The 16,772-nt window shown below is 37.2% G+C and overlaps 1 protein-coding gene across 1 annotated transcript in view; it reads right to left on the minus strand.

Annotated features, from left to right (window-relative positions):
* Positions 1 to 15,248, minus strand: part of LOC107300171 (mucosa-associated lymphoid tissue lymphoma translocation protein 1) — a gene marked incomplete at both ends in the record, with an annotated part of 18,409 nt that extends 3,161 nt beyond the window's left edge. The window contains 5 exons of the mRNA XM_015829512.1: positions 2,462 to 2,558; positions 5,280 to 5,458; positions 8,495 to 8,645; positions 12,572 to 12,693; positions 15,085 to 15,248. Of these exons, the coding sequence (XP_015684998.1) occupies positions 2,462 to 2,558; positions 5,280 to 5,458; positions 8,495 to 8,645; positions 12,572 to 12,693; positions 15,085 to 15,248 (713 nt within the window). The remainder of the gene's footprint in view (positions 1 to 2,461; positions 2,559 to 5,279; positions 5,459 to 8,494; positions 8,646 to 12,571; positions 12,694 to 15,084) is intronic.
* Positions 15,249 to 16,772: the final 1,524 nt, after the last annotated feature.

The raw sequence follows: 16,772 nt of genomic DNA on the forward strand, positions 1-16,772 counted from the left end.
TAATAATAATAATAATAATAATAATAATAATAATAATAAAGTTGGAAGGGACCTTGGAGGTCATCGAGTCCAACCCCCTGCCCAGGCAGGAACCCTACACCATTTCAGACAAACGGCTGTCCAGTCTCTTCTTAAAAACTTCCAGTGTTGGAGCATTCACCACTTCTGGAGGCAGGTTGTTCCATTGGTTAATTGTTCTTTAACCATATTCAAACAAATGTTTCTTTTTTAAGTATTCTCTCTGGTAAGTCCCATCATCTATTTTCTTGCTTTCCACTTTAGTCTTTTTCCTTTGCCCAGTATCTGGGCAAAGGAAATCAATGTATTTTGCTGAATCAAAAAGTTTTTCCATATGTTCGTAAATGTTGCTGTAGATATAAAAAGTAAATCAGGTGAAGTGTCTTTGCCCAGGGCTTCTGCCTTTCCACGTTTGTTCAAAATCTTTTTCTTTTTCTTACTCTCCGCCTCTCTTATCATTTCCTTTCTCTCCGATGTTCCTGACATCTCTACTGTCCATTTTATCCAATCTGTTTTCTTGTCCTCAAATTTATTTTGTAGTCTTAAGGGATAAGTTGTTTTTTCCAATTCTTGTGAATTTTTTTCCACTAGGATTAAATCATGTTTCCTTGTTTTGTTAAATTTCATCTTCAAGTCTCTATTCTCAATTCTATATCCATTTATCTGCTCTTTCTCTGTTGTTGTTTTCTGGGAATTTTTGTTGTTGTAGAGTTAACTTAGAAATAGATTGATTTATATTTTCAAAGTTATTTTGGATTTCTTTGTGGTTTAAAGTCATTGTTGTTTGAATTAGTTGCAGTATACAATATATCTCCTCCTGTGAAGTATTTATGTTTTCTTGATATGTTCTTTCTACATGTCTCTGATTCATGATGGCCAAGAATTTGAGTTTTTCTCTTCCTTTCTTTTCTCTGCAAATAGCTTTAGAATCCCAATTAAATAGATATTTGTAATCCAAATAGTTCAAAAAAGATTTTTTTTTCTGAAATTTATAATTCTCTCTTTGTCTACAGCCCAGATTATTGTCTTTTTTTGTCACAGCTGTTCTTTGTTGTTAAAACTTTGAAGGTCACAAACAGATTAGCTTTTCCCAGATTTTTCCAAGTCTTATATTAAAGTCATAGCTGTCATAGTCTTCATCCATCACTAGGTGTCAGCAACTATTTATTTTTCAATTTCCAAAATAAACAATTATTTTTAAAATGAGAGTCTTAACCATTCAAACAATTTTAGATTTATCCAGATTTAAAATTTAAATTTCAGGTTTTATATTTCACTTCCATATATTTTGATCCTCCATAAAAAGACTAATTCACTGCTTCCGTTAGTATAAGGGTGGGGCGGAAATCCCCCTCCTTCCCTTTCCGAGGTATTTTGCTTCTTGGGGATCTTTTCCAGGAAATTAAATGTAGAATAGAAAAGAGAAGATCAAATTCCACACCCAGTTTCAAGCACACTATTCACAGTTGTGCTGGTTAGTGCTTTTGGACTTCGGTTGCTAGTAGCTTGGGCTGGTCGATATAATACGGCCAGCCTTTCTCCTTTCGGGTTAGAAGGCTTTCCCCAAGTTAAATGAAGCGGCCCCTGCCATTCCAGAATCGCTGGAGCACCCTTCTTTCTTTGTCACCTCTCCGGGGCAACTTAGACCCATTTAGGGTCCCCAGGCAGGGCAAAATTAACTGCGGTGGTGCGGAGAATCCGCAAGCCCCTGACTCGTCGCTACTGCGCAAAACCAAAAGTCCACCAAGAAGCTTCTTTAGTTCTCTTACTGAACTGAACAAGCTTCTTGGACGAGAAGCAAAACGTTTTCAAGGAAAAAAACCAAGAAAGTCCAGTTGCCTTTTGGAAAAGCACCGTTGGGACAACCATGACCTGGATGACGGAGAATCTTCATAGACATTATGAGTGTCCTACTTATATATCCTCAGCAGAATGCAAATAGTAGGTAATATTACTGACATATATCCTTTTCCCACACAGCATGAATAAACATCAGGAAATCAAGTGAACATATGGTAGCATGCTTAGAAATTTGATAACCAGCATAGAGATACTTTCATTTCCCCCCTGCCCCATGGCATAAAGTTTATCCTATGCTGGTGGCAATCTTATCTCTTCCAGAAATGACATTCAGAGGAAGACAATAATTACACAGTTTGAACAAGATGGAAAAGTTTGAACAAGTGAAAAAAAATCTATAAAATAATTATGACTGTTACAAGAATGGCAACTGTATCGGTGTCCAGAATCAACAAATAAGAACCTAACAAAGTTCAGACCTTAATTTTCTATGAAATAATTTTTTAAGATATATAGAAAACAAGTCCTATAAAAACTGCCATGTTAATTATAACCGATCCCATGAGTAATTTCTTACGTTGATATTTCCAGCTGAACACATATCACTTTACTACTTAATTAAATTTACTATTAGACTTCTTACCTATAGTTACTTTCACTTTTCTGCTTTCTTCATTTTGTTGATTATTGTATACTCGACACCAATATGTCCCTTGATGTTCAATGTCTACGCAGGATACCTTCAAGAGTACCATACATTTTCTAGTGAGTTTATTCTCCGAAGTTCATTCTTTTTATTCCAGCAATACTATTGCATACATTTCAATAAAGTTTGCATTCTGGCAGCCTGAATCTGAATCTACAAATTCTGCAGCCTAATTCAGTGAGAGGAGAAACTCTTGCAGACAAAGGCTCATGTAATGGACTGTATCGCCATTAAAAAAAATGCCTTCCTCACAGAGAAAAAAATGTTGCTACGGGTTGTTAAATGAATTGTGTCTCATTTTACGATCTTTCTTACCACAGTTGTTAAGTGAATCACTGCAGTTGTTAAGTTAGTAACACAGTTGTTAAGTGAATCTGGCTTTCCTATTGACTTGGCTTGTAAGAAGGTTGCAAAAGGTGATCACATGACCCCGGGACACTGCAACCGTCATAAATACATGCTAGTTGCCAAGTGTCTGAATTTTGATCACATGACCATGGGGATGCTGCAATGGTCATAAGTGTGAAAATCAGTCATAAGTCACTTTTTTCAATGCCATTGTAATTTCGAAAGATCACTTTCTACAGTCAGCATTAATGCCCAAAATAAAACTATTCAATTGTTGTTTGTAACTTATGATTAATTATTGTAACTGTGATTATGACCTATGACCTATTACTTGCTTTTATAGGTACACTGTGAGGTTATGCACCGGAGACAAATTCCTTGTATGTCCAATCACACTTGGCCAATAAAGAATTCTATTCTATTCTATTCTATTCTATTCTATTCTATTCTATTCTATTCTATTCTATTCTATTCTATTCTATTCTATATTCTATTCCATTCCATTCCATTCCTCTCCACTCCATTCCATTCCATTCCATATTAAGCATTTCATAAAACTAATACTAAATTAATGGAGGTCATTGCATTAAGGCCAATAAAAAATTCTATTCTATTCTATTCTATTCTATTCTATTCTATTCTATTCTATTCTATTCTATTCTATTCTATATTCTATTCCATTCCATTCCATTCCATTCCTCTCCACTCCATTCCATTCCATATTAAGCATTTCATAAAACTAATACTAAATTAATGGAGGTCATTGCATTAAGGCCAATAAAAAATTCTATTCTATTCTATTCTATTCTATTCTATTCTATTCTATTCTATTCTATATTCTATTCCATTCCATTCTATTCTATTCCATTCCACTCCATTCTATTCCATTCCATTCCATATTAAGCATTTCATAAAACTAATACTAAATTAATGGAGGTCATTGCATTAAGGCCAATAAAAAATTCTATTCTATTCTATTCTATTCTATTCTATTCTATTCTATTCTATTCTATTCTATTCTATATTCTATTCCATTCCATTCCATTCTATTCTATTCCATTCCACTCCATTCTATTCCATTCCATTCCATATTAAGCATTTCATAAAACTAATACTAAATTAATGGAGGTCATTGCATTAAGGCCAATAAAAAATCTATTCTATTCTATTCTATTCTATTCTATTCTATTCTATTCTATTCTATTCTATTCTATATGCTATTCTATTCCATTCCATTCCATTCCATTCCATTCCATATTAAGCATTTCATAAAACTAATACTAAATTAATGGAGGTCATTGCATTAAGGCCAATAAAAAATCTATTCTATTCTATTCTATTCTATTCTATTCTATTCTATTCTATTCTATTCTATTCTATATTCTATTCTATATGCTATTCTATTCCATTCCTCTCCACTCCATTCCATTCCATTCCATATTAAGCATTTCATAAAACTAATACTAAATTAATGGAGGTCATTGCATTAAGGCCAATAAAAAATCTATTCTATTCTATTCTATTCTATTCTATTCTATTCTATTCTATTCTATATTCTATTCTATATGCTATTCTATTCCATTCCATTCCATTCCATTCCTCTCCATTCCATTCCATATTAAGCATTTCATAAAACTAATACTAAATTAATGGAGGTCATTGCATTAAGGCCAATAAAGAATTCTATTCTATTCTATTCTATTCTATTCTATTCTATTCTATTCTATTCTGTTCTGTTCTGTTCTGTTCTGTTCTGTTCTGTTCTGTTCTGTTCTGTTCTGTTCTGTTCTGTTCTGTTCTGTTCTGTTCTGTTCTATTCTATTCTATTCTATTCTATTCTATTCTATTCCATTCCATTCCATTCCATTCCATATTAAGCATTTCATAAAACTAATACTAAATTAATGGAGGTCATTGCATTAAGGCCAATAAAGAATTCTATTCTATTCTATTCTATTCTATTCTATTCTGTTCTGTTCTGTTCTGTTCTGTTCTGTTCTGTTCTATTCCATTCCATTCCATTCCATTCCATTCCATTCCATTCCATTCCATATTAAGCATTTCATAAAACCAATACTAAACTAATGGAGGTCACTGCGTTAAGGCTTATACATAGTCTTGCATCAACTTTGCAGTCATGCTAAATAATTGAAAGCCTTGGGTTTAGCCTCTCAGCCAGTAAATACTTTGGGAAATAGGATGCAAGCAATTAAACTCACTTCAGAGTGCAATATTCCACAGAGAACCAAGCAACTATTATCAACACGCCAATGGCAAAACATTAGGGGGTTAATGAACATTTTATTTTATTTACTGAATTTCAGAGTTACTCTTGAAGAATTTATTTCCTGTTATCAACTCCTCATCACTGTAGCTGGGGGGGGGGGGGAGGAGGAAAAGGACTCACCACATAGGCCTTTTTCTCTCCATTAGGAAGTGGGAATTCCTCCTTGTACCACTGGTACTGTGGCATAGGATTTCCTGTGGCTTCACACTGAAGAATTAACCTTTCTCCAGCCATCAACTTTTGAGATTGCGGGTGCAGGCAGATGTGTATTTTCTTTTCAGGCCACTCGAGGTAGCTTCCTTAAATTGAAGATGTTTAAACATTTGTGAGATAAAAATCTTTTCAGCAAAGCAAGAGAGAGAGATGCCAGATTTGCAGAGTAGAAGCAAGTCAGCAAAGAACGAACATTTCTTCACCCACAACCGGTTCCTTCCTCATTTATTTTGCTGCATCTAATTTAAAGGAAGAGGATGGTTTTGAGAAGAAAGCAATAAACAGTGTGGGCTTGTTCCTTTAGAGCAGTGGTGAGGAACGATGGCCCCTTTAAGACCTATGGACTTCGATTCCCAGAATTCCTGAGCCAGCCAAGCTGGCTCAGGAATTCTGGGGGTCAAATTCCACAGGTCATAAAGGGGTCATTGTTCCCCACCCCTGCTTTAGAGAGGGGTGTTAAAAGTAAATTCAAAACACTAAATTTAAAAAGGTACTGCAGATAATCCTCAACTTACAACTGGTTACTCGGTGACCATTCGAAGGTACTACAGACCCCCACAAAAGGACTTATGACTTGGTTTCGAGATTTGGATGTCTGTCCCCCCCATGGTCACATGACTGCATTTTGGATGCTTGGCAACGAGTCCACTTTCACAGCCATCTTCCGTACTCCGATTTATGGTGTTTTTGCCAGAAACTGGCATTTACTTTAGGTCTTTGGCAAAAGACACCCCATAGTAAACAATGGCTTTGCTTAACAAAGCTACATTCCCTTTATGACTGTCACATTTGCTATTACTACTACAGTCGTATTGGGAATGCCAAAACACTTCCAGGTTGGAGGGATTAGCCAATTATATCACCGTTGCCCAGTAGGGTGCTCTTACATGTCCCTGTTAAGTTGCCCACCAAAGTGGTACCTATCTATCTACTCACAGTCTCCTGCTTTCAAACTGCTGGATTGGCAGGAGATGTAGCCAGTGATGGGAGCTCAACCCACCACATGCAGCCACTGGGTCTCAAACATGAGCTTGCCAATCCTCAGCCCAGCATCCTAACCAAGTGAGCAACTGCATTCCTTGCCATATTTGCTTAACATCTACTGCAAAAAAGTAGTAAAATCGGGGTCCAGTCACATGGCAACCCGCTTTACAACCATCATAACTTGAGCTCAACTACAGTTGTAATTCAAGGACTACTGTAGTTGCTCAGGTGATTTTCAATTCATATTAAATTATTTGCCATGTTCATGTTCTGAGCTCTTCTCAGTGGTTAATACATTTCCTTCTAGTAAAGCAAAATATATTCCTGTAGGTAACCTATATTAATGTGTAGATGCTAATTCATTGCGGAAGTACTTGATTATGTATGGTAGAAATGAACTACAAATATGGCTTCACTCCTATTTCATGCACCATAAAACCTACATATAAAAGTGTTAGCAACTACTGCCGTACTTAATTACATATTCCTCTTTAATGAGAAATAAACTTACTAGAGTTGTAAAGTACTGTAAAAAGACTGAGTATATTATCTTTTTGGACAAGCAATTGCTTAAGTAATTCTCCACCAAGATATACAGTATCCGAGGATAATAGTTTAGTGACTTAGCATTTTAATATTACGATTAGCAGTCAAATGATACTGTCTTGCAAGAGTGATCAGAAATTGCATTTAATCCAGAACAATACAGCTAAATTAGATGGTAAAGAGAAGAAAACATATTAAGCAGAAAGCAAGGACTTACCAAAGAGAAAAAAACCATACCCTCACCAACACAAGCAGGACAAGCTTCTGTATACAGATAGTCCTCGACTTATAACAGTTCATTTAGTGACCTTCAAAGTTACAGCACTGAAAAAAGTGACTTATGACCGTTTTTCACACTTATGACCATTGCAGCATCCCCATGATCATGTGATTTACATTTAGATACTTGATAACCAGTTCATATTTATGACGGTTGCAGTGTCCCAGGATCATGTATGTGATCCCCTCTTGTGACCTTCCAACAAGCAAAGTCAATAGGGAAGCCAGATTAACTAACAACGGTGTTACTAATTTAACAAAACTGCGGTGATTCATTTAATGACTGTGGCAAGAACAGCCGTAAAATGGGACAAAACTCACTTAACAAATTTCTCACTTAGCAACATACCTTTTGGGCTCAATTGTGGTCGTAAGCCGAGGACTACCTGTATAAACAGGGATACACTCATTTTCTATGTAAGATGTTACCTATTTGAGTAATGTAACATCTGCAAGCAAACAAGTAAGCCCAAGAGTGCCAAGGACCACAGTTCAAGCCACAAATACTCTCTTTTATTGGACAGCAATAAGCATATCTCAATCTTACATCATTTGAATTGATTCCAAGGGTTATTGGGCTCAATTCAGGATGTAGATCTTATCAACAAAATGGATTTAAATGCTTTCTTGAGGGATCAGAAAAGCCATTTGTTACTCAGTTTCCAGTGAGAGAGAAAGACTTTCCTGATTCATTCAGTATTAGATGGGTTTTAATATACGACCTAAAACATGTGTTTTTCAGAAAGTTATACGCATAGTTAATTAAATTGCTTTCATATTAACTTTTATACTGTGTTAAAGTCCTTCTGACTAAAAGGTAATCTAAAAATAACTTAAAAATCACTAAGAAACAAGCAATGAAAGATTTCCAGGTAAATACTGAGAAATAATACATTTTAGGCTTTAGCAAGTCTTTAAACTTTCATGGACTTGTGCCCCTCCAAAAGTGCATAAAAGTTAGAAAACATTATCTCCGGGACAGAGGACAGATGCTTTTTAACTCAGCTGTTGTGGTCAAATATACCAGCATGAGCTCATTAAAAGTTTTTAGAAATCTATTGTAGTTATAGCCTAACTTGACAGAGATTTAGGAATTGTGTTTCCTGAAACTGCAGCCATAGAGAATAGAGAGAATTCCACCATCAGAGATTCTATGACTTCATAATCAATCACGATCGTCCCTATGCCAAGAGAAAAAACTGCAGAGATATAAAAACATTATTGTTACAACTTTAAAATGAAAGTAGAAAATCAGTATGCCTCCTATTTACACCTTCTTGTCATTTCTACCATGTTAAAAGTCTGTAACCCACCATCAGAATCTCTTTGGCTATCGCAAACATCCAGCTGTGCCCAGTGGCTGAATTCATAGGAAGAATCATTGTTCACTCGACATATGTATAATCCTGCATCTTCTGCAGTCACTTGATTGAATATCAGTTCTGGGGAATTCCCATTTGGAATCTGAATTAGGATACAACAAAAAACAGATTGCACACATTGCCACAATAAGGAAGATATAGCTGGTTTGGCTGATTGTTTGTTTAAACTTAGAGTGACTGGCGAACTCAGCCATTGTTCTATGTTGAGCATTATTTGTAAACCAATAGAATAGAGGTTCAGCAAAGATCAGTTTGGAGTTCATGCGTGTTCTTTGCCTGTTTGAAACAAATTAACCAAGAAAAATGAAATCTTAAGCACTCAAGATTTTAAAATATTATTGATTGATTTAATTTCTACACCCACCCATCTCAATCCAACTTACTCTTGTTCTATCTCATCTAACAATTATATTGCTATGTTATCTAACAATTAATTTTCATTTTGCAAGAAACTCAGCATAAATATTATCAACACAGCTATACTGTTAAACTAGATTAAGATGGAAGACAAAGATATGATAAAGGCTGCCTGATAAACTTCTAGATGAGCAGGGAGTTAACTGATGGTCTCTCCAGTTCAGGACCAAGACTAAGAACACAAAGAGGCGCTTCTAAGGCATTCTTGAGATCTAGTATGTTGACTTTCCATCCATCCATCCATCCATCCATCCATCCATCCATCCATCCATCCATCCATCCATCCATTCCACTACCTTATAAGTCGCAGCAGTATCTCTAGGCAGTTTACAAAGCATAAATAATTTGTAAGGCAATGCAAGGCAAGAGAAATCAAGCAAATAACAGTAAGATTGCTAAAATCCACATCAGGGAAACGCAAAACCAGTTGCATATAATAAAGCATAGATCAACAAGTGAGGTCAAAAAATACTCTGCAGGAAAAGCCAGACCTTCGAGGCTTCCTGAAGACACAGAAGAGTTGGGGCCATAAGTAGTTTGGAGGAAAGCTGTTCAAAAAGACAGGGACTCATTTCTGACGCATAAAGACATTATAGTCTAAGATTATACATTAAAAATAGCATAGAAGGGAAACACCTGTTTGTAGCTTTGGCTCAAAGAATTCAATATATCCTTTAGGCCAGGGGTCTTCAAACTTGGCCCTTTTATGACTTGTGGACTTCAAGTCCCAGAATTCCTCAGCCAGGCACGCTGGCTGAGGAATTCTGGGACGTGAAGTCCACAAGTCATAAAAGGGCCAAGTTTGAAGACCCCTGCTTTAGGTTCTCTGTGATTGCCAAGGATTCAATCAATTCATAATCTGAAACGTGATTTATCCACACCTAAATGTATGGATGTGAAAGTTGGACCATAAGAAAGGCTGAGCGACAAAGAATTGAGGCCTTTGAACTATGGTGCTGGAGAAGACTCCTGCGAGTCCCTTGGACTGCAAGGCGTTCAAACCGATCAGTCCTAGATCAACCCTGACTGCTCTTTAGAAGGCTAGATCCTGAAGTTGAAACTCAAGTACTTTGGCCACCTAATGAGAAGGAAGGACTCACTGGAGAAGAGCCTAATGCTGGGAAAGATTGAGGGCAATAGAAGAAGGGGACGACAGAGAATGAGATGGCTGGATGGAGTCACTGAAGCAGTAGGCGTGATGGTAGAGGACAGGAAGACCTGGAGGAACGTTGTCCATGGAGTCGCGATGGGTCGGACACGACTTCGCAATTAACAACAACAAAAAAAAAAAAACCAAGTAACTATTACTTGTAAAGTGCTTCATAGAATTCATTTCTTAGTTCAGAAGAGTATTTTCTGTAATGGAAACCCATAGATATTTTTTTCCCCAGAAATTAATTTAACTTAATACATTGAGGTCAAAATGAACGACAGCTCATGGAACAATTGCTGATGATCAAATCCATAGAAAGGGCAATAATATTATTCACAGTATCGCTTAGTTAGAAAGAGAAGCAAATGGTCACAGCAGTTCAAAGAATAAAATAGTGGTATTATAGATTTCTTAACAATCAGATTGTCACATTGAACATGGTCAGGCCGACAGTAAACAGCCCAAACAAAGAACTACCAAGAGCACTCCCACCAACACTGAGAGGGCAAGCCTGTCAACATAAAATGACAGCAAACCTCACTCTCTATGAGCACTGATAATGTTACCTAGTTCGGGTAATGAAACATCAGCAAGAAAACAACAACCTCAGAAGTCACCAAGGACCCCTCACTTCAACCCTAAACTGCAAATATTCTCCTCTATTGAGACCAAGGTTGTTAACCATGAACCTACTGAAATAAAATAAAGTTTGTGAAACTACCAGGATACCTGGATCTAAGTAACAACTCCTTAGTGGACTCGGGGATTATATCTTTGAAGCAACAGCTAGATGATGCCATGAAGACACTGTAACTTCCTAGTGAGAAAAGGCTTTAATAATACATGTTATTAAGATTTAATACTTTAGTACCGTACAGGTACTGTACTAAAGATTTAATACTTTAGTACTGTACAGGTAATGGAGCCTGCCCATTATAGTTGTAGCTCATGATGGTCAATTTTATTACTTTTTGACAGTTATTAAGCTAATCTATGGTTGTTAATCAAACCAATGGTTCACTATGGCATGGTTTTGCTGAAAACCAGAAATGGCTGTTTTTGACAAAACCACTGTAACATTCGGCCACATGACCATGGGACACTGCAAACGGCTATAAATGCAGTCCAGTTTCCAAGCACACAAAGTGAGGTGATGTGACTATAGGGAGGAGGCTGACCATTGCAACTTCAAGTCTGAGTTGAACATACCACCCAGGTAGGTATATTGGAACTTTGATTAGAGCTGTGGTGGAGCAATGGTTAGAATGCAGTGTTGCAGGTTAACTCTGCCCATCTCCAGGAGTTTGATTCTGACTGGCTCAAGGTTGACTTAGCCTTCCATCTTCCGAGGTCAGTAAAATGAGGACCCAGATTGTTGGGGGCAATATGGTGACTCTGTAAGCCGCTTAGAGCCAACAAATAATAGCATAGTAAAGCACTATGAAGCGTTATATAAGTCTATTGCTATTGCTATTAGTTGCATGTTGAGAAATACCTAGATAGATTGAATATTTAGAACTGCAGTCTAATATGACAATACATTTTCATACACATAACATACTGTTAATTCAATTAATTAAATACCTATTTTTGATGTGAAGTGTACTTTTGAGAATGGGAAAATTTCATGCTATACACCCAGATCAAAATAAAATCAAAATATTACACGAAGAATACTTAAACTTCAACAATAGTGAACTTTTATGTTCTGCCAAATACAACTGCTTACCAGGAATAAAATCATTTAGTATCCACAGGTCCTTATTCAACACTGCTTGATGTCATAGAAATGTTTTGTCCCAAAAAACCCAGTTATATTCATATTTTAGTTGCATACTATAAATATCTATTCAATAATGTTTTTATGAGTGCTGCCAAGATCTCTGCAATATGCTGATTTTCCTGGGAAATTACTATTCCTCAAATATGAAAAATCCATTTCTTTTAAAAATCATAGGCACTGAAAAAATGTTATGTTGGCTTTAAGAAATGTGGCTATTTTATTACATATTTTATCTCACTTATGTTTTCAAGAATAAGAACTTGGAAACTATTTTGTAGTAGGCCAGTGGCCAGTACAATGTCAAGGTGTCAACCCTTGAAACCATAGTGTCAACCCTTGATATCATGATGTCAAAACTTAACACCTTGTATGAGATGGATGGTCGAATAAATTTGAATATTTGAATAAATATTGATGAAATGAAGGTTAAAAGTCATAATTCTATGCTTTCTTTCTTTCTTTTTCCTTTTTCTTTTGCCCGTCTTTCTTATTTTCTGTTATGTTTAATTTTCTATATTTTAATACTTTCAATGCTTTCACTATATTGAAAAAAAATGTTAATAAAAATATTTTAAAAAAGAAAATTGCATTCAATATGTTCTAGAATTTTCTACATTTTAGAAGCTACCACTTACATTCTAGTATATTTATTTACCATTTTTTTCTCTTTAAACCATTGATAATATAGGAGAGGATATCCTGTTGCCCAGCAGCTTAGTTTCACCATCTGGCCAGATAAAATAGCTTGGGATTCTGGTTCTACAATGATCTTTATACCTATGAAAAAGATAAGAGTAATCTATATTTAACACAAAAGAAGCTAATTATATAAACACACTGAAGTTTGCTTGCTTGCTTATTTAATTGTTTGTTAGCTTTGTAAGGCTGTCTAATCATCAAAAAACCTCAAGACTGCATACAGGACAAATTGAAAACACAATATAACAGGAAAGGGATAAGCAAATCTGAAAGAGCTGGCAGATATGATCTCAGAACCACTGAAGAAAATCTTTCAGAGATCGTGGAGCAGAGGGGAACTGCCAGAGTACTGGAAAAAGAATTCCAATCTTCAAGAAGGGGGAAAAAGTGGATCCAGCTTGACATCAATAACTGGGAAAATCCTAGGAAAGATAATCAAGCAGCAATGGAAGTGGTGTTTACATCAATATCAAAAATTCCAGGTATCCTATAACACAGTGATGGCGAACCTTTTAGAGACTGAGTGCCCAAACTGCAACCCAAAACCCACTTATGCATTGTCGAGTGCCGGGTGGGTGTGGCCCATTGGCTGGGTGTGGCCAATTGGGTGGGCGTGGCCCATTGGGTGGGCATGGCTGCGGTGGTAACAGCAGACTGGGTGGGACTAAAAAGTTCAGTCAATCAATTCCAACTTTGCAAGACCTTTTTTTTCCCGCAAGAAGTTGAAATTGACTGAAAAAACCTTTTTTTTTTTGCACACGGCAGCGGAGGTCTAAAGTGAAAAGGTTTTATAAAACCCAGCTGAAGGCCTAGGACTGGGGCGATGGCACGCATGCCCACAGAGAGGGCTCTGAGTGCCGCCTCTGGTACCCGTGCCATAGGTTCGCCAACACTGCTATAACATCTTATTCAATGAAAATAATATTTTATTAGATTTATTAGACTCCACTGCATTTATATAGAAAAGGCATCATATTGTTTGAGATGCAATGAGATTAATGCTTCAATTAAACATATGTTCATTTACTGTTCTTTAATTGTTATTTTTGGGGAAGAAGTTACGTGTATCAACTCAACTATGAAATAAGAAGTAATATTTACTGATGTTCACATTCTTTTTAGCCATATTTATATCATGTGGAAATTGACTTTGGAATAAAGCAGATGCTCCATTATTTAACATTATAAAAAATAAACTTTTTTGCAATCTATGGTCTTCAGAATTGATGTTATTAGCAACTTATAAATGAATCGCTTATCTGTGTAGATTCACTATGGATTATTATGTTACATGCATGTAACATTTAACTCACAAAAAGCAATTTGACTTTTCATTGGCAGTATCCTGAAGGCTCGTTCTAACAGGGAGGCAAGGCTTAAATAGCTGTACACAAACTGGAAGATATACAGATATTCGTCAACTTACGACTGTAATTGAGCCTGCAATTTCGGTCACAAGTCGTGATTATCATAAAGTAGGTCATGATGCTGCCCACTTCTACCACAAAGAAGTGGGGGTCACGTTATTCACCAAAGCACCAGAGGGCAGGACAAGAAACAATGGTTGGAAACTGATCAAAGAGAGAAGCAACCTGGAACTAAGGAGAAACTTCCTGACAGTGAGGACGATTAACCAGTGGAACAGCTTGCCTCCAGAAATCGTGGGCGTTCCATCGCTGGAAATTTGTAAGAAGAGGTTAGACCGGGGGTGTCAAACTCGCAACGTCATGTGACGTGTCATGACAAATCGCGACTTTTTTGCCATTGCTGGCAATGGAGTGGGCGCGGTTTTGCTATGATGCATCCGGCCCATGGGCCGACAGTTTGACACCCCTGGACTAGACAGTCACTTGTCTGAAATGGTATAGGTTCTCCTGCTTGAGCAGGAGGCTGGACTAGAAGATCTCCAAGGTCCCTTCCTATTCTATTCTATTCTATTCTATTCTATTCTATTCTATTCTATTCTATTCTATTCTATTCTATGTGGCAATCATAAATCAAATGCAGTGGTAGTTAGGCGTACCCACTGTTTGCCATGGGGCATTTTTTTTTCTGGAAATGGGAAGTAAACCCTGGTTTCAGGAAAACAATAAACATGATTGTGACTGCAGGACACTGCAAACAATTGTAAAGGTGGGCTGGTTGCCGAGTGTCCAAAATGCAGTCATGTGATTGCAGGGGGTGGGGTGGTTGCATGTCAGAACTTTGAATCCACATCGTAAGTCCTTTTTTGAGGTCCACTGTAATTCTGACTCGTTCCTAAATGACTAGTTGTAAGTCGAGGACTGTCTGTCCAAGAACAGAAAGTTTGTTATCATTTCTTTCTTCCCTGACAGTCAGAATGCAAAGTCATTTTGATTATCTTAGTTGTTAGATGGAAGCCAGTATAATTTAATGCTTTAAGTATAAGATGCAACTTGCACTAATAAGATTACTAAGAGGTGGCCTAGGCTGAGAACGCAAACTCACTTGGATTGAGCAACTGAAGTGCCTCGGTATGTTGCAGGGACTGCAGCAATTCTGTCAGCTCTGAAACAGTACAGCCTCTTTCTCCCATTAGCTGAAGGAGACTCCAGCTGGGACTTCCCTCAGGATCCAGAACTTGCAGAGAACAATGCTCCAACTCAAGAGAACTGCAAAGAATGACAACAACAATATTAGCCATAAGGCAAACCTCTTTCTGTACATACAGTTAATTAAGTGTAAGATCTAGATCAGTGTTTCTCAGGGTTGATCATTGTAAGATGTGCAGTCTTCAACTCCCAGAATTCTAGCTGGGGAATTCTGAAAGTTGAAGTTCACACATCTGAAAGTTGCCTAGTTTGAAAAAGGCTGGTTTAGAGTAAAATTGCAACTCTAGCTCCCAAAAAGAATACTATAGATGAGAAAAATCAAGTTGGCTTTACATAATAGTCAGAGAAGGAACATCTGTAGGAAGTTGCTTTCTCGTCTCCTTGCCCAACCCAACTGACTCATCCAATTGATGAGTCCAGTGCGAGGCAAGACTTTCTGCAATGATCTGAGAGGCTAAAAAAAAGCACCAGGAAAACACAGATGAGCCATCTTAGAAAGCCCACATTAGATCACACAGGCATGTTGATTTAGGAGGTAGGTGTAAAATTTGAGAATCCTCAAGCGCATGATTTCACTCACTGCATTTCAACAGACAAGAATGTCTGGGCAATAGAGAACATACTGTAAATGTAATGCTATATCATAAATGAGTGTGGTAAAACATAAATAAAAGCAACCTAAAGTAAAACCAGAAGCAATAGCTAAATGATGGTTTAAATATGTAGAGAGTTTTTAAGGCTATCGCTTGAAAATCTCTTTCAATGATAGCCACATCCTCCAACTGATCTCATTGGAAGATTATCTTAGATCAGGGGTAGGCAACCTTGGCTCTTTTATGACTCGTGGACTTCAACTCCCAGAATTCCTGAGCCAGCCAAGCTGGCTCAGGAATTCTGGGAGTTGAAGTTTACGAGTCATAAAAGAGCCAAGGTTGCCTACCCCTGTCTTAGATGATTTCTGTCTTTAGACAAACAATAATAAAGTAATTACTCAGAACAATTCCACATGTTGTTCTTGGGCTTGATATCAACCAGTAACTGGGAGATTAAGCCAGTGTAGAACTTTCCAATATAAAAAATAAACAATTTCTACATCTTGCACCCTCAGTCACCTGGCAGCTCTAACTGCACCAGTTACGATACCATATATGGACACTTTTCAAGGATAGCCTCATTTAAGGTGCATTGCAGTGCACTGAGATCCGTTATAACCCCAAGGCAGGGCTAATTGTGCTGACTGGCCCAGGAAGGGCTGCATTAAAGTGTAATTCTCACCACAGCTGCCATTTGCAAACCCCAGGACAAATGGAAATCGAGTCATACTCTCAAACTGCTATCTTGCTCCTTCTGGGGACAGCCGCCCCATTCAGAACATACGCATTAGGGAATGTTCAATTTGATGAACCTGGCAGATTTGATTCTGAGCTTCCTTGAGGACATTCCTATAATCACAGTAGCAATTGTGATAAAAAAGTGAAATGATAGAACTTGGAGGAAACCGCAAAGATCATTGAGTCTGACCTTCTGCAATGTACAAAACCCCTCCAAACACTGAAACCATCCACAAGAGATGGCTGCCTAGCT

The sequence above is a fragment of the Protobothrops mucrosquamatus genome, unplaced genomic scaffold (genome assembly GCF_001527695.2).
Source record: "Protobothrops mucrosquamatus isolate PMUCROS unplaced genomic scaffold, P.Mucros_1.0 scaffold6302, whole genome shotgun sequence".
Classification (NCBI taxonomy): Eukaryota; Metazoa; Chordata; class Lepidosauria; order Squamata; family Viperidae; genus Protobothrops; species Protobothrops mucrosquamatus.